The sequence below is a fragment of the Pogoniulus pusillus genome, chromosome 12 (assembly GCF_015220805.1).
Source record: "Pogoniulus pusillus isolate bPogPus1 chromosome 12, bPogPus1.pri, whole genome shotgun sequence".
NCBI classification, from domain to species: Eukaryota; Metazoa; Chordata; class Aves; order Piciformes; family Lybiidae; genus Pogoniulus; species Pogoniulus pusillus.
The window spans coordinates 2,548,877-2,574,917 of record NC_087275.1 but is presented as its reverse complement, the minus strand read 5'-3'; the positions used below and the strand labels follow the sequence as shown (position 1 = coordinate 2,574,917).

The 26,041-nt window shown below is 53.6% G+C and overlaps 1 protein-coding gene across 2 annotated transcripts in view; it reads right to left on the bottom strand.

Moving 5' to 3' along the window:
- IGSF3 (immunoglobulin superfamily member 3) overlaps positions 1 to 7,038 on the bottom strand; it is a 175,309-nt gene extending 168,271 nt beyond the window's left edge. For both annotated transcript variants that reach the window (XM_064152262.1, XM_064152264.1), the window contains exon 1: positions 6,939 to 7,038. In XM_064152262.1, the coding sequence (XP_064008332.1) occupies positions 6,939 to 6,981 (43 nt within the window). In that variant the 5' untranslated portion in view covers positions 6,982 to 7,038. The remainder of the gene's footprint in view (positions 1 to 6,938) is intronic.
- Between the last annotated feature and the right edge of the window lie 19,003 nt (positions 7,039 to 26,041).

Genomic DNA, 26,041 nt, shown 5'->3' with positions numbered 1-26,041 from the left:
CCCACTTTGCCAACAAAGGCTCCACTTTAGCCTCTCCACAGCCGATGAGAAACAGATGCTAAACATCTCCTAACACTTAACCAGAGAACTCTTCCTTAAGAAGGTTTTATATGACTATGAAAGAACTGCCAACATAAAAAGAGAGTCAAAACCAATTTAGCAAGTTATCATTAAAAAGTATTTAGCAACTTACAAGCCAGAGGCAACTCACAGTACTGCAGCTTTGCAAACACTGGCTGGAGGGCCTGAAAGTCCTTGGGATCAGTAGACAAATTGAATCACGAGGACAGGAGCACAAGAAACAAGAAGAAAACTTCACTGTGCTTGAAAAGCTTCACCCCCCCCCCCCTTCCTTTCAGGCAATTTTGCCACTGATGTAGTTTTCTGTGACGAGTCTGCAGGCTGCTAACTGTCAGGGAGGGAGAAGCATCCTTTCAGGTTACACAGCACTCTTGTCCTGTCTGGATTAAAGCAACTAAAACACCTTTGGCTTCATACTAGGCTGTGTAGCCTTTAGGTCAGTGCATCACTGATTCTGCCAAGGTAAGAAAGATCTTTTTTGTTGTTAATGAAGTTTCCTTCAGCATCCTGGCCTGGATCAGCAGTGGTGTGACCAGCAGGAGCAGGGAGGTGACCATGCCCCTGTGCTCAGACCACACCTTGAGTACTGGGTCCAGTTTTGGTCACCACAGCACAGGAGGGACACTGAGGTGCTGGAGCAGCGGCAGAGAAGGGCGATGAGGCTGGGGAGAGGTCTGGCAAACATGAGCCATGAGGAGAGCTGAGGGAGCTGGGGGTGTTTAGTCTGGAGAAGAGGAGGCTGAGAGGGGACCTTATTGCCCTCTACAGCTACCTAAAAGGAGGTTGCAGTGAGGCTGGGGCTGGTCTCTTCTCCCCAGTTACTAATGCTAGGACAAGAGGCAATGGCCTCAAGTTGCATCAGGGGAGGTTTAGGTTGGCTGTTGGGAGGAAGTTCTTCCCTGAGCAGGTGGTCAGGCACTGGAACAGGCTGCCCAGGGAGGTGGTGGAGTCACCATCCCTGGAGGTGTTTAAAAGGAGAGTGGATGTGGTGCTTGAAGCTATGGTCTGGTGATAAAGGCTGCTGGGATGAAGGTTGGACTGGCTGATGCTGGTGGTCCTTTCCAAGCACAGCAATTCACAGTGATGAGATGTTGTGCTGAGGGACTTGGTTTAGCCAAGGACTTGTCAGTGTGAAACTAATGATTGGACTTGGTGAGCTTGAAGGGCTTTGCCAACCTAAGAAATTCTGTGATTCCTGGTCTAAAAAACCTAATAAGCTTCTCAAAGCAGAAGCAATGATCTCCCTTTGACCCTCTCTCATCCCCCTCCCTGTGGTCTGCAGTGCTGTTTATTCTGCCTTTCACTTTATATAATGGGTCTGGTAAAAGTGTTCCAAGTACATATTCGATTTACAATAAAAACTGCTTTAATAAAGACCTCTAACTTGATGGAAGGTCAACTAAAAGATGACAATTCACATAAACCAAAACCTCCTGTGTAAATAAACAGGATTTGCAGGAGCCTCAGGATGTCAGGCAGTCTGGCCAAGGCTGCAAGGGAGGGAGACTCTTCACAAAGAATTACATTTGGGAGCAGAGCCTGCCAGCCTGGCACCAGTGGCTGTGGCAGCCTCCCACCACACCTAGCAAACCCAGACAGCTGAACCATGTGCAGAGACAAGGCAACTGCCAGGGACATTTGCACAGCCCTCAAGCAACCTCAGGAGGTTTGACAACACCAAGTGCAAGGTCCTGCATCTGAGTCAGGGCAATGCCAAGCACCAATCCAGGCTGGGCAGTGCCTGGCTGAAGAGCAGCCTTGAGGAGAGGGACTTGGGGGTGCAGCTGGATAAGAAGCTCAACAGGAGCCTGCAGTGTGCACTTGCAGCCCAGAAAGCCAAGCAGAGCCTGGGCTGCAGCAGCAGCAGTGTGGCCAGCAGGGCCAGGGAGGGGATTCTCCTCCTCTGCTCTGCTCTGCTGAGACCTCACCTGGAGTCCTGCATCCAGCTCTGGAGCCCCCATGACAAGAGGGATGTGGAGATGCTGGAGAGTGTCCAGAGCAGGGCCAGGAGGATGCTCAGAGGCTGCAGCAGCTCTGCTGTGAGCACAGACTGAAAGAGTTGGGGCTGTGCAGGCTGGAGCAGAGGAGGCTCCCAGGTGACCTTCTTGTGGCCTTCCAGCATCTGAAAGGGGCTCCAAAAAGCTGGGGAGGAACTTTCTAGGCTGTGAGGGAGTGACAGGACTGGGGGGAATGGAGCAGAGCTGGAGGTGGAGAGAGTGAGGCTGGAGGTGAGGAGGAAGTTGTTGAGCAGGAGAGTGGTGAGAGGCTGGAATGGGTTGCCCAGGGAGGTGGTTGAGGCCCCATGGCTGGAGGTGTTTGAGGCCAGGCTGGCTGAGGCTGTGTGCAGCCTGCTCTAGGGTAGGGTGTCCCTGGGCACGGCAGGGGGGTTGGAACTGGCTGATCCTTGTGCTCCCTTCCAGCCCTGACTGATTCTATACCACATTCCCCAAAAGAACCAGTGCCAGAGCCCACCCTGACACACCTGGGATCACTCCAGGTCCAGCATTGCTCGGCAGGGTGATCTGGAGGCAGAAAGCACAAGGGTGAGGGCAGCACCAGCTGCCTGCAAAACGAAGCTGAGAGCAGAGAGCTGTGGGCAGACGCAGATGGAGAAAGCTTGATCTTGGCCACTGTTGCTAACAATGCATCGAGAAGCAGATGAGGCTCCAGCAACGTGCCGGGGCTGCTAGCTTTGGTAAACAAAACCAACCCCAACCCCCATGTGTGCAAACACCCACTCTGCTCTTCCAGCAGCCTGCTCCCCTCCAGCCAAGGAGCCTGCAGCTTTATTGCAGTGAGGCTTATGCAGGGAGCTGCTGACCTCCTCAAGCCGCTGCAGCCGGGCAGGCAGCAGAAGAGCAGGAGGGTGAGAGAGCAGAGCACTCGAGCAGCAGTCACCTGCACACCACTGCTGCTCAGCCAGCACCCCTTCCCCTCCAGCAGCCATGCCTTATGAACCACAGAACTCCTGAGGCTGCACTAGACCTCCGAGAGCATCAAGGCCAGCCTACAACCTAACACTGGCATTGGCCAGGCCATGTTAGGAGGCAGTTCTTCACAGAGAGAGTGATTTCCCATTGGAATGGGCTGCCCAGGGAGGTGGTGGAGGCACTGTCCCTGGAGGTCTTCAAGAAAAGCCTGGATGAGGCACTTAGTGCCATGGTCTGGTTGACTGGACAGGGCTGGGTGCTAGGTTGGGCTGGATGATCTTGGAGGTCTCTTCCAACCTGGTTGATTCTATGATTCTATGTCATTAAGTGCCACATCCCATTTTTCCTTAAAATGCCTGCTTTTCTTGCAAATCATTTCAGCTGAAGTTCTGAGGTTTCATTCACACAGAAAAGCAAACTCTTAAGCCAAGAATAAGGATTTGGTGAGTGGAATCTCAGGGAAAGAAGCTTTAACTGATCTATACGCTCAGGCTTTTGTTAAACCATCAAATTATGTGGGGAAGAAGGAGAAGTAGAAAGCTTTAGCTTAGGTCTAGGATTCAAGGTTCGTTAGGGTAGGTTTGTGGCTTTGATGGTTTAACATCTCTACTGCTTTTTCTGCTGAGGGTCTTACAGATCAGAGAGGAAATCATCCCCTCCTTCTCCGAGAGTCGCCTCCACACGGTAATTTCCCTCCAATGTGCCATTTACCACTAAGATGCAGCTTCGAGACCTTAGGCAGGCTCTGCTCCCCTCCAGGAATCACAAATAAATCACCAATTACTATGCATGAATAGAGAGAGGAAGAGGGTAATGAGTCTATGTACATATATACATATGCAATGTTTGAACACAAAGAGCTGTAAATTGCATTCACAGGTGGTATTCTGGAGACTGCAGGAGACTCAGGAGCAGAACTATTCATAAACCAGTCACTGACACGAATGAATTCAGCATTCCCCAGAAGTCTATTGTGTTCCCTATATATTACACTATAAATACGAGGAGTATCAGACTTTGCATCCCTTAAAAAGAAACAAATAAACAAATGAAGAAGGTAAATCTTGCAGCTACACACGGAATTAACACTGGCTGGCTAAAGTATTAACGGTCTCATCGCTGCATGAGGGTTATTTACAGCAGTTGCTCTCTTTCCCTATTTTGTGCTTGCTGTGATGAAGTGCCACTTGTTTAAAGAACCCTGTAACAAACGCCGCAGCAAGAGGGGGAGAGAAAAAAAACAACCCAGCCAGCAGAGATCTACAAATGTTACACCCACATGCCAGATGTGGGTTTTCAAACTCTGGGTTTTTCAGCGGCTTGGATTCTTGTAGCTACTTAATGCTTCGTATCTCAAATCATCCACCAGCTCCTTCCATAATCACAGTTCTTCCTTCAGTGATTCTAATGAGTCTGCAAAAGGATGAGGAAAATTGGAGTCGTGCCTCTTTTTCCTGCAGATTCAATCCATAGCACCTCACCCCCAGACCTTAGCAGTAGTGTTACTTGTTTGGGAAGCAACAGTCCTTTTCTAGCCAAAGATTGGTTTGGAACTAGATGATCCTTGTGGTCCCTTCCAATCTTGTCTGATTCTATGATTTGTGTTACCAAAATAAGACTTTTTACTCCTGCCTCTTCCTTGTTATGCCAAACGATGTCTCGGCTTCAGAAACAGCAACTTAAAGCATTTCTGTGCAACTCGGGGGGGGGGGGGGTTGATGCATGGTCACACATTGTTCACTGAGGGAGTCATTGGACACTGGAAGGGGCTGCCCGGGGAGGTGGTGGAGTCGCCGTCCCTGGGGCAGTTCAAAGCAAGGTTGGACGTGGCACTTGGTGCCATGGTCTAGCCTTGAGCTCTGTGGTAAAGGGTTGGACTTGATGATCTGTGAGGTCTCTTCCAACCCTGATGATACTGTGACACTGTGATCCCAGTCTTGTTAAAACCAGCACCTGGGCAAACGCAGATCAACTCTCTGAAGAGATCCCTCCCCCCCCCCCCCCCGTGAAAAACACCAAACGAAAACCAACTCCATGCACTAATGTGGCTTGCATGCTACTACTGAAAGCAGTGCCACGTTTAACACAAGGAGGCCAGCACAACGTCGCTACAAAGCAGGCACGTCCCTGGGACTTGCGGGACCACTAAAACGTTACCCATTTCCCAAGTACCGTTGAGACACTTCGCTGCTTATGCCCTGGGGAAGGTGAAAGCCTCTGACAGGTAATTTTAGGGCAAGCTCGAAAAGCCAGTTCCTGCACGCAAAGCGTCGGGGCAGTCTTGGCAGTCGCCCAGGCACGGGGTGAGCCCCGACACGGTGTGTCCAAGCACAGGCTGACAGGTCCCACTCCTCTACGGCCGTGGGAAACCTCCAGCAAGGCGATGCCCTCTACTGCTATGCCGCTAGAGCAGCCCGGCGTGCTTTGGAGCAGCGTGCAGGCAACCGACCGCTCGTTCGCTCCATATTAGGAAGACTTAATCCAGAATGGTGTTATTGTTCTTCAAGAGGAGAGACTGAGCGTGTGAAGCCAAAGCAGCAAGCAACTGCCGTCCGGCTGCACTCATCTCGTGGGCTACAACAGGCTGCCTGTACTTGTGGAGCAAAGTCACCCTGGATAAACTTAGCTCTAAGATGGCTTTTTTTCAAGGAACCCAAGGAAGAAACCTACTGGTTAAGGGAAGCTTGAACGCTCTCCAAAACCATTTCAAAGAGCCATCTCTCCTTCTCTTTTCCTAAAGACAGGCAGCACGGAAAGCCACGCACACACACACAGAGACAAATTAGAGGCACGGAAGCACAGTTTCAATTAAAGTAAAGATGCTGTTTCCAAATTGGCAGAGCAGGTAGATGACGATTCCCAAGGCAGCAAAACTGCCACCCCTGCTGATTCTCCCCTCACCATCATTAACGCCAGCAGAAATTTTTAACAGTGAAAAGGCAAATCAAAACTCCGTGGCTGCTCTAGACACAGGCAGAAAGCAGCTCAAGGGTGCCCTACGGTATTTTCCACCAACGTTCCTATCGACTCATCAGCACTAAACCAAGCACATGGGCTGCCACGGAAAAAAAGAACCAAGAGCCATTTTCATTGTCTCGTAGTCTCTTTTCCCCAAAGGCGTACGAATGGAACTTGGCGTTGCCACAGCATCTCTCACCCACCAGCGGTATCCCAAAGGACTTGACAAAAATCGCGTACAGTAATCCCCCGGGCAAGCACTTGTGGGATGGGACAACGCGACACGTTTAACGGTCCACAGCGTACGACACGCAGGCAGGAAGAGAAAGGACTACAGGAGTTTGGGAGAGACAATAACATTGCAGTTTACAACAGCAGGGACTGCCTGCCGCCTGCATCTCCACGTATTCTTCGAGAGCCAGGCGGAGAACTTCGCTTCTCCAGCCTGCACTGCCCCGAGCATTTTCTCTGCCTTTACCGTGCAAGCTCCACATCGACCCGCAGCTCCTCACTCTCACGGCTCCCCTCCGAGACGCCCCCTCAGCCCCGGACGGAGCAGCCCCTGGCCGGCCGCTCGCCGTCCTAAGTTGCTGCCAGAGCCCGGCGCGGAGGAGGTGCCCGACCCCTCCGCTCCCACGGCAGCTCGCTCCGGCCAGACCCGCGCCGTGCCCCGGGGCTCGGCCAGCAGAGCACCGGGGCATTTCCAAGGAGAGACAAGCCCCTGGTTTGGTTTTGCGAATACATATATATATCTACAGGCACGCACATATATACACGTATGCATTTATCCTCTCTCCGACCACGGGAACAGCGTCGGCAGTGACAACTCCTGGGGGAAGGTGCGGGGTACCTTCGGCAGGGGCCATCCACCGGGAAGCCTTGCGATAGAGGACACCCGCCGGCGGTCCCGCCCCGTCCTGCCTCGCCCCCAAGACCCCCGTCCCGTCCCCGCCAGCAACTGGCACTTACCGAGGAGGAGCAGGGAGGCCAGCTGCGGCCGCAGGGTCCGCATGGCTGCCGGGGCGCGGGGCGGCGGCCGCCCTTACCTCCCGCCGCGGGGCGCCGCGGGGCGCCAGCTGCCGGGGCAGGCGTCGCGCCGGGCCCGGCGGCACAAAGGGAAGGCAGCGGGGCCGGCACGGGGAGGCGCCAAGGCAGGCGGGGGCATCGCCCCCGCAGCGGGGCGGCCGCCGTGCCTCCCCTCCCCGCCGCTCCGCGCCGACGGCTCCGGGGCGAGAGGCGGGAAGAAAGGGAGAGATCGTCTTGTCCAAGGCGCGGAGAAAAAAGGCAAAGCGCCACGGGCAGGCAGGCAGGCGCGGGCTGGGGGCACGAAGCGACAACAAAAAGACCCCACCCCGAAAAGTTACACAGATCAGAGGGGCGCTCCGCCGCGCCCCCCAGCTTGCCCCGGCCTGCCGCCCTCACCTGCCCGCCCGCTCGGCGCTGCCGCCGCCGCGGGGTGCCCGCCCGGCGCTTCCTCCGCGCCGCCAGACTCCTCCCCCGGCCCGCCCCGGCCCGCCCCAGCGCCGTCCGCTCCCCCCGGCGGCGGGCGAGGAAGGTGGGCAGCCCCCGGGCGCGGGCAGGGCGCACTGCGGGCCTCGAAGCGAGGCAGAGGCTGGCGGTGTCCGCCGTGTGCGGGCGGTGCTGGGACGAGGGTCGGGGAGGGCACCGCCGAGATTGAGGCGTGGGGCTGCGAGGGCGCGGGTGAAGCGGGGGTCGTGGAAGCGAGCGGGGGTAAACTGAGTTCCTTTGTTTTAAGGGGGAAAAAAGAGCCCTCGGGCGCTCCTCGGAAACCCGGCTTCTTGAGACATGGTATAATGCTGCCTTTTGTTCCCAGGCACACCACAAATAGCAGCCAGGCTCTCCCAAGTTTCCCGTGACCGTCCCCCTGCGATGTCTGCTCCCCAGAGCTGAAACCCAGCGCTGGTATTTATGACCGGTTGCCAGATGTGAGCGCTCCCCGTGTGCAGGCTCCGCTGTGCTTGGGAGGCTGCCCAGGCGATCAACACTACAATGTCAACGCTACCACGTATCTACGGCAGGAATACACCAAAAGCACATCCAGGAGACTCTGAAATGCACAAAGATGGTATCGCCGGGGGGGGGGGGGGGGGGGAGGGAATAGGAAGGGGGAGAGGGACAGAGTCCGGGGTCCAGGTTATGCTGCTTGTAAATAAAAAATGAATGAGAAAGCTCTTTTCGAAGGCACAGAGGTTCAAATGTCCTAGCGAACAGAGCCCCCAGTTGCTTGTGTGCCCACAAACACATGAGCAGAGGCCAGACCAGGCAGCAATAGCAGAGTGGGGTACCCTCCTAATGCTCCAAGTCTGCGAGGACCATTTGCAGGAGACCATTCTGTCTACACACAGTCTCCAGTGAGGTCTTGGTGGAGCAAATGCAGGAATCCAGTCCTTCTGTGCGACAGAAAGGCAGAAACCAGCAGAATCCCAAACCATCTAATAAAAGATGCCAACTTTTCAGAAGCTGTACCCAGCAGAAGTCAGCAACTGTCTGCATTACCATATGGACTCTCTTCCCAACATGACTGTCGTGGCAGATGCATTGGTAGCCAGCTCCCAGTGACCCAGCAAATTATGTTTCTGCAGGCTGATAATATTAGACCATGCCATTTTCAGAGTGGGAGGCTTAATTGGCAGCTTTCTCTTGCTCCTTGAGTGGAGGAGCCACAGAACAGAATAACCAGAGACATGTGGGAGAGAAAGGGTTAGCATTGTTATTTGCATTGAAAATTAAACTCACACTTTGGTCCTTAGCCTTTGATTACATCAAGACTGCATTCAAGTGAGGCTTGGAGCAGAAGTGATGACAAGAGTTGATAGAAAGTACCAGTGTGTTTGCTTTTTCTCTTGGGTGATTTGAGAGCTGAGGGGTCATAGAATCACAGAATCAGTCAGGGCTGGAAGGGAGCACAAGGAGCAGCCAGTTCCAACTCCCCTGCCATGCCCAGGGACACCCTACCCTAGAGCAGGCTGCACACAGCCTCATCCAGCCTGGCCTCAAACACCTCCAGCCATGGGGCCTCAACCACCTCCCTGGGCAACCCATTCCAGCCTCTCACCACTCTCCTGCTCAACAACTTCCTCCTCACCTCCAGCCTCACTCTCCCCACCTCCAGCTTTGCTCCATTCCCCCCACTCCTGGCACTCCCTCACAGCCAAAAAGTCCCTCCCCAGCTTTTTTGTAGCCCCCTTCAGATGCTGGAAGGCCACAAGAAGGTCACCTGGGAGCCTCCTCTGCTCCAGCCTGCACAGCCCCAACTCTTTCAGTCTGTGCTCACAGCAGAGCTGCTGCAGCCTCTGAGCATCCTCCTGGCCCTGCTCTGGACACTCTCCAGCATCTCCACAGCCCTCTTGTCATGGGAGCTCCAGAAATGGATGCAGGACTCCAGGTGGGGTCTCAGCAGAGCAGAGCAGAGAGGGAGAATCCCCTCCCTGTCCCTGCTGGCCACACTTAATCCTGTGTACTACAGTGTACTACACACATCATCCACTGTCCTACCACTCAACTCCCATTTTTTCTCACATACAAGTCTCCTATGTCTTCACAGACAAGCCCACGAATATTTAGAGCAAGTACTGCTGGGGCTACATTGAAGTAACCTTCCAGCAACTCTAAATGGATCCAGAGTAAAGGTTGTTTAATTAAATGCTTCAAAAGAGGTACTGCTAAAGGGATAAATAATAGCAACTTTAAAGAAGAAAAGGATGAGAGAGAGTCAAATAAGAAATAAAAGAGGCAAGCTGACAAATAAAAGAGGCAAATTGACAAATAAAAGCTGCAGGCAGGAAAAGGCTTTTTTTCCCCTCCCAGTATAAACTCAATAAAAGGAAACATTAGAGCCTGGTGATACAAGAAAGATTTTCTAGATGGATATAGACCACAGACCCACTGGATAGCATTAAGGTGGAGGATGTTAGATTAAGGTTAGATATTAGGAAGAAATGCTCTACAATGAGGGTGGTGAGACACTGAAACAGGTAGCACAGTAAATTGTGGATGCCCCTTCCCTGGAGGTGTTCAAAGCCAGGTTGGATAGGGCCTTGAGCACACCAAGAGCCCTGCAGAGGGACCTGGCCAGGCTGGATGGGTGGGCAGAGGCCAATGGGATGAGGCTGAACAAGGCCAAGTGCAGGGTTCTACACTTTGGCCACAACAACCCCAAGCAGTGCTACAGGCTGGGGACAGAGTGGCTGAGAGCAGCCAGGCAGAGAGGGAGCTGGGGGTGCTGGTAGAGAGGAGCTGAAGAGGAGGCAGCAGTGCCCAGGTGGGCAGCAGAGCCAATGGCATCCTGGGCTGGCTCAGGAGCAGTGTGGGCAGCAGGACAAGGGAGGTTCTTGTGCCCCTGTGCTCAGCACTGCTCAGGCCACCCCTTGAGTGCTGTGTCCAGTTCTGGGCTCCTCAATTCAAGAGAGATGTTGAGGTGCTGGAAGGTGTCCAGAGAAGGGCAGCAAGGCTGGGGAGGGGCCTGGAGCAGAGCCCTGTGAGGAGAGGCTGAGGGAGCTGGGGGTGTGCAGCCTGCAGCAGAGGAGGCTCAGGGCAGAGCTCATTGCTGTATACAAGTACTTGAAGGGAGGCTGTAGCCAGGTGGGGTTGGGCTCTGCTGCCAGGCAGCTAGTGACAGAAGAAGGGGACACAGTCTGAAGCTGTGTCAGGGGAGGTCTAGGATGGATGTTAGGAGGAAGTTGTTGTCAGAGAGAGTGATTGGCATTGGAATGGGCTGCCCAGGGAGGTGGTGGAGCTGCTGTGGCTGGAGGTGTTGAAGCCAAGCCTGGCTGGGGCACTTAGTGCCATGGTCTGGTTGGTTGGATGGAGCTGGATGCTAGGTTGGGCTGGCTGAGCTTGGAGCTCTCTTCCAATCTGGCTGATTCTGTGATTCTCTGGTGATTCTATGATTGAACATGGTCTAGTGGAAGGTGTCCCTGCCTGTGGCATTGTGCTGATTTGAATCTACGTAGGATATTTCAGTGTGAGGAATTAGATTATAGGCCAAACCATCATGGGCAGAAGAGGTTGAATCTAGATGATCTTCAAGGTCTTTTCCAGCTCAACCCATGCTATGATTTTTTAGGCTGTCAATTAGGGAATGGAGAAAAGATGGAAGTGGAGAAATTCAGCCTGGAGGTGAGGAGGAAGTTGTTGAGCAGGAGTTGGTGAGAGGCTGGAATGGGTTGCCCAGGGAGGGGGTTGAGGCCCCATGGCTGGAGGTGTTTGAGGCCAGGCTGGCTGAGGCTGTGTGCAGCCTGCTCTAGGGTAGGGTGTCCCTGGGCATGGCAAGGGGATTGGCACTGTCTGATCCTTGTGGTCCCTTCCAACCCTGACTGAATCTATGATTTTGTGTGAAAAGGTTATTTCCACCTCCAGCTGAAGAGCCAGGGAGGAAAACATTGGCATGTTTCAGATGAGCTCCCAGTGCAGGTTAAGGACAAGCCATGAGCAGCCCCCTGGTCTCTTGGCTCTTGGCTACATTGTCTTCACCAGTACAGCCTGTTGCAAGAAAACCCAAGACAAATTCTCTTGAATTCTTGCTATTTGCTGGCATTATGGAGACTTTCCAGTGTGTGAGTCAAACAGAAGCATACAAATGCCCTGCAAAAAGTGTTATCAGAGATTCACTAAACAGCCACATCCTCCTCTCGGAGCTCTTGCACGAAGTCATGCTCACAATGAAAATATAAAGAGAGCATGGAAATGACATTAGAGCATTATAAGATTAATCCAATTCCAGTCAAATTAGATTATAATAAGAACTATGTGTGCTAAAGACTATTAATGGGAACCTGTGTTTCACAAGCTTCATCACCTTGATGTGTGTTCTCCTCCCTGACCCCAATAACAGAAATAGCTTGGCGGTGGTGAAAGTCCCCTTCCACACAGGGCTTCACAGAACACTCTCTGCTCCTCTGAGGAAGACATTGGCCTCACTCCTGCATTGGTGAGGAGACTGAGGTCTGGGGAGGGTGGCTTGCTCAGGCCTAGAGAGGCAGTCAGCACTTCCTCAGGTTTGGCTCCAGCTCCCCAGGGTGGAGTATTTGTGCTGGGTCGAGGCAATGCCAAGCATCAATCCAGGCTGGGCAGGGACTGGCTGGAGAGCAGCCCTGAGGAGAGGGACTTGGGGGTGCTGCTGGAGGAGAAGCTCAACAGGAGCCAGCAGTGTGCACTTGCAGCCCAGAAAGCCAAGCAGAGCCTGGGCTGCAGCAGCAGCAGTGTGGCCAGCAGGGCCAGGGAGGGGATTCTCCCCCTCTGCTGTGCACTGCTGAGACCCCACCTGGAGTACTGCATCCAGCTCTGGAGCCCCCATGACAAGAGGGCTGTGGAGATGCTGGAGTGTGTCCAGAGCAGGGCCAGGAGGATGCTCAGAGGGCTGCAGCAGCTCTGCTGTGAGCACAGACTGAAAGAGTTGGGGCTGTGCAGGCTGGAGCAGAGGAGGCTCCCAGGTGACCTTCTTGTGGCCTTCCAGCATCTGAAGGGGGCTACAAAAAAGCTGGGGAGGGACTTTTGAGGCTGTGAGGGAGTGCCAGGAGTGGGGGGAATGGAGCAAAGCTGGAGGTGGGGAGAGTGAGGCTGGAGGTGAGGAGGAAGTTGTTGAGCAGGAGAGTGGTGAGAGGCTGGAATGGGTTGCCCAGGGAGGTGGTTGAGGCCCCATGGCTGGAGGTGTTTGAGGCCAGGCTGGCTGAGGCTGTGTGCAGCCTGCTCTAGGGTAGGGTGTCCCTGGGCATGGCAGGGGGGTTGGAACTGGTTGATCCTTGTGGTCCCTTCCAACCCTGACTGATTCTATGATTCTATGAGTTCTGACTGCCTGTGGACATCTGTCTATGCACTTGTTTCATTCACACAGCCGAATGGGAGTAACATCACAACTGCCTCAAGACAAAACCATTTCAAACACAAGGTTACTGTGAAGCATCTCTCCAGGAGGATCTGGGCTGCCTTGTTCTCAGCCCAAGTGAGTCACTCAGGAGCACCATCCGCAGCAGGACCAGGTGCCTCGGTAGGCAGGATTGCTGCAACAGCTGGAGGCAGACGGGCGTGACTCAAGCGATGATGAAGCTCCATACACATCAGGGCAGAACCCACACTGCTGCCTCTCCTGCTGCTCGGTCACTGCCAGCAGTTTGCTCGGGCTTGATTCCACAGTGCTCTCCTCAGCAGGCAAGGGCAGAGGAGAGAGAGCAAGAGCTCTCTTCAGGGGAGAAGAGGAAAGGTTCCCACATGCTGCAGTTTGAGAGCTGCTGTGTGCTCGTACCGAGTCACAGGTTCTTCCCATCGGCCAACCTCCTGAGGCTCAACGAGAGCAAGGGCAAAGTCCTGCAGCTGGGTTGGGGCAATGCCAAGCACCAATCCAGGCTGGGCAGGGAGTGGCTGGAGAGCAGCCCTGAGGAGAGGCACTTGGGGGTGCTCCTGGAGGAGAAGCTCAACAGGAGCCAGCAGTGTGCACTTGCAGCCCAGAAAGCCAAGCAGAGCCTGGGCTGCAGCAGCAGAAGTGTGGCCAGCAGGGCCAGGGAGGGGATTCTCCCCCTCTGCTGTGCTCTGCTGAGACCCCACCTGGAGTCCTGCATCCAGTTCTGGAGCCCCCTTGACAAGAGGGATGTGGAGATGCTGGAGAGTGTCCAGAGCAGGGCCAGGAGGATGCTGAGAGGCTGCAGCAGCTCTGCTGTGAGCACAGCCTGAAAGAGTTGGGGCTGTGCAGGCTGGAGCAGAGGAGGCTCCCAGGTGACCTTCTGGTGGCCTTCCAGGATCTGAAGTGGGCTACAAAAAAGCTGGGGAGGGACTTTTGAGGCTGTGAGGGAGTGGCAGGAGTGGGGGGAATGGAGCAAAGGTGGAGGTGGGGAGAGTGAGGCTGGAGGTGAGGAGGAAGTTGTTGAGCAGGAGAGTGGTGAGAGGCTGGAATGGGTTGCCCAGGGAGGTGGTTGAGGCCCCATGGCTGGAGGTGTTTGAGGCCAGGCTGGATGGGGCTCTGGCCAGCTTGCTCTAGGGTAGGGTGTTCCTGCCCTTGTCAGGGGGGTTGGAACTGGCTGCTCCTGGTGGTGTCTTCCAACCCTGACTGATTCTGTGATTCTATCATCAGCTGTGCCTTTTCTGCAGGAGAAGCACAACCAACAGGTACTTGAAAAGTCAAGGCCAGCCAGCTGCTATGTTGCCAAGGGCTGCCAGAGTAGATGTCTCCCAATCCTCTGGGCTGCCAGAGGCTCCAGCAACACAACAGCTGTGAGTAGAAGCTGCATCCTTTGCCCTAAGGAAGCTCAGTGATGTTAACACCCAGCAACTGAAGACCCTGCTTGGCCATTGTGGAGTCACAGAAGAGAATGAAGTCAGACTATTATCACTCCCTCAGAGAAAAGGGCTTGGCAGAACTGCAACATGTATGTTATCAAATAAGAATGCAGGCCCTTCTTCAGAACTGAACACTGCACACTGCCAAGTACTGGACCCAGTGGGTGTTTACCCTACTCCTCTGCTCAGCAGGCAGGGGAGGGAATAAGGCAGAAGGCAGATTTGCAATCCTTAGCTTTGGAGCAGGCAGTAACCTGAGTGGCTAATGGCAACAGAGCATAGCAAAGAGGGGTCTGGCCTCACTCAGGCAAAGCAGGAGACTGCCAGCTCCTCTGTGGGGCAGGAGGAGTGATTTCCTTCCTACACTGGAAGAAAAGAGGTATAGGGTGAAAAGACTGAGCTGCAGCTGGAGGAGTGACTCTCTCCCTGAGGGCAGTGACTGGCCACAGCTGGAGATTACAAAAATCATAGAATCATAGAATCAAGCAGCTTGGAAGAGAGCTTCAAGCTCAGCCAGCCCAACCTAGCACCCAGCCCTGGCCAACCAACCAGACCATGGCACTAAGTGCCCCATCCAGGCTTGGCTTCAACACCTCCAGGCATAGCAACTCCACCACCTCCCTGGGCAGCCCATTCCAATGCCAATCTCTCTCTCTGCCAACAACTTCCTCCTAACATCCAGCCTAGACCTCCCCTGGCACAACTTGAGACTCTGTCCCCTTCTTCTGTTGCTGGGTGCCTGGCAGAAGAGCCCAACCCCACCTGGCTACAGCCTCCCTGCAGGGAGTTGTAGACAGCAATGAGCTCTGCCCTGAGCCTCCTCTGCTGCAGGCTGCACACCCCCAGCTCCCTCAGCCTCTCCTCACAGGGCTCTGCTCCAGGCCCCTCACCAGCCTTGCTGCCCTTCTCTGGACACCTTCCAGCACCTCAACATCTCTCTTCAATTGAGGAGCCCAGAACTGGACACAGCACTCAAGGTGTGGCCTGAGCAGTGCTGAGCACAGGGGCACAAGAACCTCCCTTGTCCTGCTGCCCACACTGCTCCTGAGCCAGCCCAGGATGCCATTGGCTCTGCTGCCCACCTGGGCACTGCTGCCTCATCTTCAGCTACTCTGTACCAGCACCCCCAGCTCCCTCTCTGCCTGGCTGCTCTCAGCCACTCTGGCCCCAGCCTGTAGTGCTGCTTGGGGTTGTTGTGGCCAAAGTGTAGAACCCTGCACTTGGCCTTGTTCAATCTCATCCCATGGCCTCTGCCCACCCATGCAGCCTGGCCAGGTCCCTCTGCAGGGCTCTCCTACCCTCCAACAGCTCCACAGCTGCTAAAAGACTATGTTGATTACATAGAGTGGATCTGCATCCCTCCCCTCATCCAGACCATCTGACCATTTCCTATTGAAGAATGAAGCTATGTGATTTGCCTGAGGTCACACAATGCAGTCCCCAGGACTTGGGGTCTTCTAGCTACTGCAGGCCTGAAGATGTGCTTGGAGCAAGGAAGTTCATAATCAGGGCAATGCTCTTCTGCCAGGAAAGGGAGTGGAAAGGCTCCTAGAGCTCCAGGCTAAAGCAGAGAGGAATGGCCAGAGCCATTTAGCTTGGCTAAAAACATTGTCTAAACCAGACCTTATTTACACTGCAAAGTCTTCAACACTGGTCTCACCCAGAAGAAGTAGAAGGCATTTATATTTAATGGCCATCATTTAAGCTCCTTTAAAATCAGCTGAGATGTTGCAGTTGGAACAGAGAGAAAACCCTAACTGCCCTAGCACAAAGAAGCAGTGCTGCCTTTGTGGTGAAGTTGGCATCTCTAACTAGACTGAGTTTAGGTCTGGGTTTTGTGCTGGTTTGAGCCTAGCTGGGACATTTTGGTGAGAAGAATTAGATGAGAGGCTGTGAAAAGGAAACAATGGTGATGGCTGCAACAGCAGATGGATGTGGATAGTCAAGTATTGGACCCAATGGGTATTTACCCTACTCCTCTGCTCAGCAGGCAGGGGAGGGAATAAGGCAGAAGGCAGATTTGTAATCCTTAGCTTTGGAGCAGGCAGTAACCTGAGTGGCTAATGGCAACAGAGCATAGCAAAGAGGGGTCTGGCCTCACTCAGGCAAAGCTGCCAGCTCCTCTGTGGGGCAGGAGGAGTGATTTCCTTCCTACACTGGAAGAAAAGGGGTATAGGGTGAAAAGACTGAACTGCAGCTGGAGGAGTGACTCTCTCCTTGAGGGCAGTGACTGGCCACAGCTGGAGATTACAAAAATCATAGAATCATAGAATCAACCAGGTTGGAAAGAGACCTCCAAGCTCAGCCAGCCCATCCTAGCACCCAGCCCTGGCCAACCAACCAGACCATGGCACTAAGTGCCCCAGCCAGGCTTGGCTTCAACACCTCCAGGGAGAGTGACTCCACCACCTCCCTGGGCAGCCCATTCCAATGCCAATCACTCTCTCTGACAACAACTTCCTAACAACATCCAGCCTAGACCTCCCCTGATACTGAGTGCCTCATCCAGGCTTGTCTTGAACACAAGAAGAATTAGATGCTAGGCTGTGAAAAGGAAGCACTGCTGATGTCTGCTGCACTCATAGGCTTGCTGAGATGGACAAAAACAATGACATAAACACAGATAACAGAGGTACTCTCTGGGTCTGGCTGCCTGCACTTCTCTCCCTAACCTGCTGTCTGTGTAACTAATCCCTCTGCCTCTAACCTCCCTTGCCCATCCTCCAAACTCACCTTGCATGTAAGGTATGCTCTGGGGTAAGATAGAGTGGTGGGGAGAATGTGGAAGGGTGGTTGGGAGCCCTTCCTGGGCACTCTGGTTTCTGAGAGGGCTGTTCACAGGCTCACAGGATGTCAGGGGTTGGAAGGGACCCAAGGCAATCATCGAGTCCAACCCCCTGCCAGAGCAGGACAATCCTATCTGACACAGGTCACAGAGGAACACATCCAGACAGGCCCTGAAAGGCTCCACAGAAGGAGACTCCACAACCTCTCTGGGCAGCCTGTGCCAGGGCTCTGGGACCCTTACAGTAAAGAAGTTCCCCCTTGTGCTGAGCTGGAACCTCCTGTGCTGCAGCTTACACCCATTGCTGCTTGTCCTATCCCAGGCAGCAGTGAGCAGAGCCTGTCCCCCCCTCCTGGCAGCCTTCAGATACTTATAAACATTTATCCAATCCCCTCTCAGTCTTCTCTTCTTCAGATTAAGCAGCCCCAGGGCCCTCAGCCTCTCCTCATCAGCCATGCCCTCCAGTCCCCTCATCATCCTCATAGCCCTGTGCTGGACCCTCTCCAGCAGATCCCTGTCCCTCTGCAACTGGGGAGCCCAAAACTGAAGGCAGTATTCAAGATGAGGTCTCAGCAGGGCAGAGTAGAGGGGGAGGAGAACCTCCCTTGCTCTGCTGGACACATCCTCCTAATACACCCCAGGATCCCATTGGCCTTCTTGGCCACAAGGGCACATTGCTGTGCCATGGGGAACTTGTTAGCCACCAGCACCCCCAGGTCCCTCTCCACAGGGCTGCTCTCCAGCAGTCACCTCCAGGCTCACAGGATGTTAGGGGTTGGAAGGGACCTAAGGAGCACATCCAGTCCAACCCCCCTGCCAGAGCAGGACAATCCTATCTGACACAGATCTCAGAGCAGCACATCCAGACAGGCCTTGAAAGGCTGCAGAGAAGGAGACTCCACAGCCTCCCTGGGGTGTCTCTGTTGCTGTGCTTCTGTATCACTTTTTAGCTGGTGTGTTTCTGTCTGCAGCTGTCTGTGCATTGTAAATACCTGCTTGTGTATTGTGCTAAGCTGTCCATTGAGCTTCATTCTTCCATTTCCACAGTATCACAGTATCACAGTATCACCAAGGTTGGAAGAGACCTCACAGATCATCAAGTCCAACCCTTTACCACAGTGCCCAAGGCTAGACCATGGCACCAAGTGCCACATCCAACCTTGCCTTGAACTGCCCCAGGGACGACGACTCCACCACCTCCCCAGGCAGCCCATTCCAGTGCCTAATGACTCTCTCAGTGAAGAACTTTCTCCTCACCTCGAGCCGAAATTTCCCCTGGCGCAGCCTGAGGCTGTGTCCTCTTGTTCTGGAGCTGGCCACCTGAGAGAAGAGAGCAACCTCCTCCTGGCCACAACCACCCCTCAGGTAGTTGTAGACAGCAATAAGGTCACCCCTGAGCCTCCTCTTCTCCAGGCTAAACAACCCCAGCTCCCTCAGCCTCTCCTCGTAGGGCTGTGCTCAAGGCCTCTCACCAGCCTCGTCGCCCTTCTCTGGACACGCTCAAGCATCTCAGTGTCCTTCCTAAACTGGGGGGCCCAGAACTGAACGCAGTACTCGAGGTGTGGTCTGACCAGTGCAGAGTACAGGGGCAGAATGACCTCCCTGCTCCTGCTGACCACACCACTCCTGATACAAGCCAGGATGCCACTGGCTCTCTTGGCCACCTGGGCACACTGCTGGCTCATGTTCAGGCGGGTATCAATCAGTACCCCCAGATCCCTCTCTGTCTGGCTGCTCTCCAGCCACTCCGACCCCAGCCTGTATCTCTGCATGGGGTTGTTGTGGCCAAAGTGCAGCACCCTGCACTTTGAGCTATTGAACCCCATCCCATTGGCCTCTGCCCATCTGTGCAGGCGGTCAAGGTCCCGCTGCAGAGCCCTTCTGCCCTCCAGCTCAGTCACATCTGCCCCCAGCTTAGTGTCATCTGCAAACTTGCTGATGACTGACTCGATGCCCTCATCCAGATCATCTATGAAGATGTTAAAGAGGATGGGGCCCAGCACTGATCCCTGAGGGACACCACTAGTGACAGCCGCCAGCTGGATGTGGCACCATTCACCACCACTCTCTGGGTCCGGCCCTCCAGCCAGTTCCTAACCCAGCACAGAGTGTTACCATCCAAGCCGCGGGTTGACAGCTTAGCCAGCAGTTTGCTGTGGGGGACAGTGTCAAAGGCCTTGCTGAAGTCCAGATAGACCACATCCACAGGCCTCCCCACATCCACCAAGCGGGTCACCTGATCATAGAAGGAGATCAGGTTAGAAAGGCAGGATCTGCCCTTCCTAAACCCATGCTGGCTGGACCTGAGATCTTTGCCATCCCTCAGGTGCGCAGTTATTGGCCCCAAGAGAACCTGCTCCATCAGTTTCCCTGGCACTGAGGTCAGGCTGACTGGTCTGTAGTTCCCAGGTTCCTCCATCCGACCCTTTTTGTGGATGGGGACCACGTTGGCCATTTTCCAGTCTCCTGGGACCTCTGCGGTGAGCCAGGACTGCTGGAAAATGATGGAGAGTGGCTTGGCCAGCTCAGCTGCCAGCTCTCTCAGCACCCTGGGATGGATCCCATCTGGTCCCATGGACTTGTGGGTGTCCAGATGGCTCAGCAGGTCCTGAACTAATTCCTCATGAATTTCCAGGGGAACACACTGCTCCCCGACCCCATCCCCCAGTTCAAGAGGCCATTTGCCTCCTCCTCCTCTCTCCTTACTGTTGAAAACTGAGGCAAAGAAGGCATTCAGGACCTCTGCCTTTGCTTCATCATCAGTTATAGTGTTCCCCTCCTGGTCCAGTAAGGAGTGGAGGGTCTTCTTGCCCTTCCTTTTAGCATTGATAAATTTATAAAAGTGTTTTTTGTTAAATTTCACGGAAGTGGCCAGCCTAAGTTCTAGCTGAGCCTTAGCCTCTCTAATTTTTCTCCTACATAGTCTGGCTACCTCCTTAAACACGTCAGGAGAAGCCTTCCCCTCCTTCCAGAGGCGATACACCCTCTTTTTCTCCCCCACTTCCTTCAGGAGCTCTTTGCTCATCCAGGCTGGTCGCCTCCCCCTGTGGCTCATCTTTCGGCATGTGGGAACTGCCAGTTCCTGTGCCTTCAAGAGCTCCTGTTTAAAGTAAGTCCAACCATCCTGGACCCCTTTGTTCTCAAGAACTGCTGCCCAGGGGACTTTGGAAATAAGTTCCTTGAGCAAATTGAAGTTTGCCCTCCTAAAGTCCAAGGTGTAGGTTTTGTTGAGGTGCCTCCCTACCTCCCTGTATATTGAAAACTCCACTAACTCGTGGTCGCTACACCCTAGGCAGCCTCCCACTATCACATCTCCTACCAGCCCTTCTCTGTTGGAGAGCAGCAGGTCAAGCTGAGCTTGACCCCTAGTAGGCTCGTTTAACAGTTGGGTCATGAAGCTGTCCTCCATGCACTCCAGAAATCTCCTGGACTGCCTCCTCTCTGCTGAATTAAGTTCCCAGCAGATATCTGGCAGGTTAAAGTCACCCACAAGGACAAGATCTGAAGATCTTGAGACAGCCTCCAACTGTTTGTAAAATATCTCATCTGTTCCCTCATCCTGGTTGGGTGGTCTGTAACAGACTCCAACCAGGATGTCAGATTTATTAGTCCTACCTCTGATTTTAATCCACAGGGTCTCTACCCCTTCATCCCTCACTTCTAGCTCAATGGCATGGAGTGACTCTCTAATATACAGGGCCACCCCTCCTCCTCTTCTCCCTTGCCTATCTCTCCTGAAAAGGTTATATCCCTCCAGTATAACAGCCCAGTCATGTCTGTCGTCCCACCAAGTTTCTGAAATGGCAACTACATCGTAGTCCCCCTGGTGGACCAGGACTTCCAATTCCTCCTGTTTGTTACCCAAGCTGCGTGCATTGGTGTAAATACACTTCAGCTGGGCTCTCGATTCAATTGTCCTTAGTTTCCTTCCATCTCTCTCCTTCTCAGAGAGAGTAATTTCCTCACCCACCCCCTTCAGACCTAGTTTAAAGCCCGCCTAATGAGCCCTGCCAACTCCAGTGCCAGGACTCTCCTGCCCTTCCTAGATAACTGCACCCCATCACAAGCCAGCAGGTCCGGCGCAGTAAAAGTTCCCCCATGATCAAAAAACCCAAAACGCCGCCGCTCACACCATCCCTTCAGCCATTTGTTGATATCGTAGGTTCTGCTATTCCTCTCTGTGAACTCCCTTGCCACAGAGGGAACTGAGCAGAACACCACCTGCGCTCCCGCCCCATCTATCAATTTCCCCAGGGCTTTAAATTCCTTTTTAATTGCCCTGGTCCCCTTCTTTTCAATTTCATCGCTGCCAGCCTGTATTACCAACAAGGGGTAATAATCAGAGGGCTGGATTAGGTTTGGGAGTCTCCTGGTGATGTCCCTAACCCGGGCACCAGGAAGGGAGCAGACCTCCCTGTGAGACGGGTCGGGACGACAAATGGGTCCCTCTGTCCCCCTCAAGATGGAGTCCCCGACAACTACAACTCTCCTCTTTTTCTTGTTTTTTGTGGAGCTAGTCACCACAGTTGGTGGTGACTGCTCCACCCTAGGCAATGTCTCAGTGGGGTGATCCTCATCGCTCTCACCCTCTGTACCCTCTGCATGCAGCGCCTCATACTTGTTGCGCAAGGGCAGAGGAGGAGAAGGAGAGGGCCGGGGATGATTTCCCTTACTTCCCCTGACAGGGATCTGCACCCATCCCTCACTGTTTCCAGGGGCAGATTCCTTAGCAGGGGGGATCTGCAGAGCCTGCACCCACAGATCCAGCTCCCTTTCATTCTCCCTTATTGACCTGAGCCTGGACACTTCGTCCTTCAGCTCGGCCACCTCATCTTTCAGTTCCGCCACCAAGGTGAGAAGGAAGTTCACCTGCTCACACCTGGTGCAATCGTTCTCCCCCTCCCCTTCAGCAGCAAGCGAGAGGCTGTAGCACTCCCTGCATCCAGTGGCCTGGACTCCTGTGTTTTCCCAGGTCACATCAGTCTGTGTGCACACGCTCCTCCTGCCCTTTGTAGCACGAGTGACAGGCATAGTGCACAGAGATACTGACAGTCAGAAAGAGGGAAGAGGAAAAAAAAAAAAAAAAAAAAAAAAAAAAAAAAAAAATCTCCCAGCCGCAGCTAGGCTGGCTTTTCACTCTCTCGGCTCGGCAGCCAAAATGGCGGCCGGCGCGGCACGCGGCGGGATTTTAAATCTCCCGCGGCTGACGTCACCAGCCCCGTCACAGTCTCACGCTGTATCGCGAGACCACAGCCCAGCCGTCCCCTCTGCTTACCTTATCCAGATCCACTGAGCCCAGTCTGGGTGACTTCACTGAAGTGGGGGGTAAGGGGGGGATGGGTAACAGCCAAACCATCACAAGGTTAGCCTAGATTGCATCCCAGGCCCAGGATACCTGTTCATGGATGGCAGCAGGGTCACGTCCAGGCAGCCACATGGATGTGAAGCAAGTCATATTTTTGTGCCCTGGGCAGAGGGATGAGTAGAGGGAGAAGAGAGAACAGGGGAAAAACCCTCACCACCCTGCATGTGTAAAGAGAGATGGACACATTGCCAGCTTTTCAGGACATCTGTCAGCCAGCCCCAGACTCTATGGCAGATAATCCCTTTGCAGATTTTCTTTTAACTGTTGCTTGGCAGAAGACTATGCCAATTTTGTCATAAACACCCTCTCTGCTACTGCACTCCTCCTGAGGTTGTGATCCATCTGTGAGGAAAAACATTACACTGCCAGCTTGGGAAATGACATTAAGGAAACATCTCTTGGAGGAGCAGGCAGCAGCTTTAAGCTTCGGTGTATGTGCAGGGTGAAAGAGGTTTGGTTGATTCTATGATTCTATGAAGTTGTGCCAGGGGAGGCATGGGCTGCATGCTAGGAGGAAGCTGTTGGCAGAGAGAGTGATTGGCATTGGAATGGGCTGCCCAGGCAGGTGGTGGAGTCTCTGTGCCTGGAGGTCATTGAATCACAGAATCAACCAGGTTGGAAGAGACCTCCAAGATCATTCAGTCCAACCTAGCACCCAGCCCTGGCCAATCAACCAGACCATGGCACTAAGTGCCTCATCCAGTCTTTTCTTGATGGAGGTGTTCTAGCAAAGCCTGGATAGGGCACTCTCTTGCCAGAGAGAGTGATTGGCATTGGAATGGGCTGCCCAGGGAGGTGGTGGAGTCACCATGCCTGGAGGTGTTGAAGCCAAGCCTGGCTGGGGCACTTAGTGCCATAGTCTGGTTGCTTGGCCAGGGCTAGGTGCTAGGTTGGGCTGGCTGAGCTTGGAGCTCTCTTCCAACCTGGTTGTTTCTATGATTCTATGACTGTATGATCATTTTTACTGTTAGGATAGGAGTTGATCATTGTTTTCTTCCCTCTGTAGGAGGAAAAGCAACATAGAAAAATGGGCAAATGGACATTGCCACTATCAACTCTTTTTCAGGGCCCATCAGTGAAAAATGGAGAGTTCAGCAGTAAAAAGGGGGGAAAAATCACTGTTGCCAAACCCACTTTTAGCCTCCTGCCCCACAAGGCTTTCAGCTCCTGGGTGCATGCTTTCCACAGTTTGAAAAGGCAAAAGAGATTCAAAGTTCCTGAATGAACAATGTGAGACTCTTTGGGTGTGTCTGAACTCTTCCTAAGCAGCCCTGGGCAGCTGTATATGGAGTAAAAAAAATCCCACATCCCTCTCTCAGCTGCTGTCATTTATCTTAAAGCATGTTTTTTTCCCAGGCAGTTCTCTATGATAAGCACTTTGGTTGTTAGTCAGGAAGAAATATTTAATCATTAGGTTTCAGAGTCCACACCTTCATTGCTGTGACAGGAGCCAATTCATGCCCCTCTCAGTGCTGGGCTGACAGCAAGATAGCAGCTGCTATGGGAAGATAACAGCAATCCTGCTTGTGTTTTGCTGTGGGTGTTAGTCACCTCTGTGTAATACCAAATGGTTTGGGACACAGCTGGGAGGGAGCAGTCCAGAGCACCATGCCCTGACTTCAGGAATTGTTTTGCATTTTACATTTAAGAGTCATTATATAAACCCTAAAATATTCATGACAGCAGGAGCGAAAGCCCAGGAGTCTGACCTTCTACTGAGCTTCCAGAATGTTAAATGAGAATCACAGAATCATTGAATCAAACAGGTTGGAAGAGACCTCAGAGCTCAGCCAGCCCAACCTAGCACCCAGCCCTGGCCAATCAACCAGACCATGGCACTAAGTGCCCCAGCCAGGCTTGGCTTCAACACCTCCAGCCACAGCCACTCCACCACCTCCCTGGGCAGCCCATTCCAATGCCAATCACTCTCTCTGACAACAACTTCCTAACAACATCCAGCCTAGACCTGCCCTGGCACAGCTTGAGACTGTGTCCCCTTCTTCTGTTGCTGCTTGCCTGGCAGAAGAGCCCAACCCCACCTGGCTACAGCCTCCCTTCAGGTAGCTGCAGACAGCAATGAGCTCTGCCCTGAGCCTCCTCTTCTGCAGGCTGCACATCCCCAGCTCCCTCAGCCTCTCCTCACAGGGCTCTGCTCCAGGCCCCTCCCCAGCCTTGCTGCCCTTCTCTGGACACCTTCCAGCACCTCAGCATCTCTCCTGAATTGAGTGGCCCAGAACTGGAATGGTTTAGGTTGGAAGGGACCTCAAGGATCATCCACTTCTAACATCCTAGCACAGGCAGGGACACCTCCCACTAGAACAGGTCACTCAAGGCCTCATCCAACCTGGCCCTGAACACCTCCAGGGAGGTTGTGGAGCACAGAAGCACCCAACGTGATCAAAGATCACGTTGGGTGCTTCTGTGCTCCACAACCTCCCTGGGCAACCTGTGCCAGTGTCTCACCACCCTCAACCTGTGCCAGTGTCTCACCACTCTCACTGCAAAGAACCCTTTCCTAACATCTGCTTTGAATCTCCCCTCTGCCAGTTCAAACCCATTCCCCCTTGTCCTGGCATTACCAGACCTTGTCAATAGTCCCTCCTCAGCCTTCCTGTGGGTCCCCTTCAGATACTGGAAGGCTACTCTATAAGGTCTGCTTCAAGCCTTCTCTTCTCCAGGCTGCACAGCCCCAACTCTGTAACTCTGCTTTACCACATATATCTTTTATTGATTGTTATGACTATCTTTTCTTACTTCTAAATCAATTTAACCCTCTGCCAGTTTAAACCCAGATTAAGGGAGAAGACTTCCTTCTCCCTTAATCCCCTCTGCCTGTTTGTTCTCTTTTCCCCTCAGCATTCCATCTCCTGCTCCCTGGAGCACACCTCCATGGGGTCAATGTCCCTAAACACAGCAGGCTTTGCTATCTCACTTCTGACCTGAGCTGAAAGCACACAGCATAGGCAGACAGATACCTGCCCACAACACGAGCAGGCAATGAGTGGCTTCTCTGCTACACTGCAGATGATTCACTGCCCCTGACTTTTCAGATCCCAGAGTCTCCTGAGGGAGGCAACAGGTTTTGAGCATCAGTGCTGCAGACTGGTATTTAGAACAAGTGCACTGGCAGAGCAAACACTGCCCCTTCCCCTTGAGGCAACCTGGAAGCAGGGGCTTGCCCAAGCATCTCTGCTCTAGCCTTACAACAGCAGAGCAGGCAGGCCTGCAGATGGGAAAGCAAACCTGCACCCCCAGCATGGAGAACCAGGGAGACCTCTCCTTTTCATCTTTACCATCACCCCTTTACATTCTGTGCAAATGGGACCCCACCTGCAGTACTGCATTCAGTTCTGGAGCCCCCATTGCAAGAGGGATGTGGAGATGCTGGAGTGTGTCCAGAGCAGGGCCAGGAGGATGCTCAGAGGCTGCAGCAGCTCTGCTGTGAGCACAGACTGAAAGAGTTGGGGCTGTGCAGGCTGGAGCAGAGGAGGCTCCCAGGTGAGCTTCTTGTGGCCTGCCAGCATCTGAAGGGGGCTACAAAAAAGCTGGGGAGGGACTTTTGAGGCAGTCAGGGAGTGGCAGGAGTGGGGGGAATGGAGCAAAGGTGGAGGTGGGAAGAGTGAGGCTGGAGGT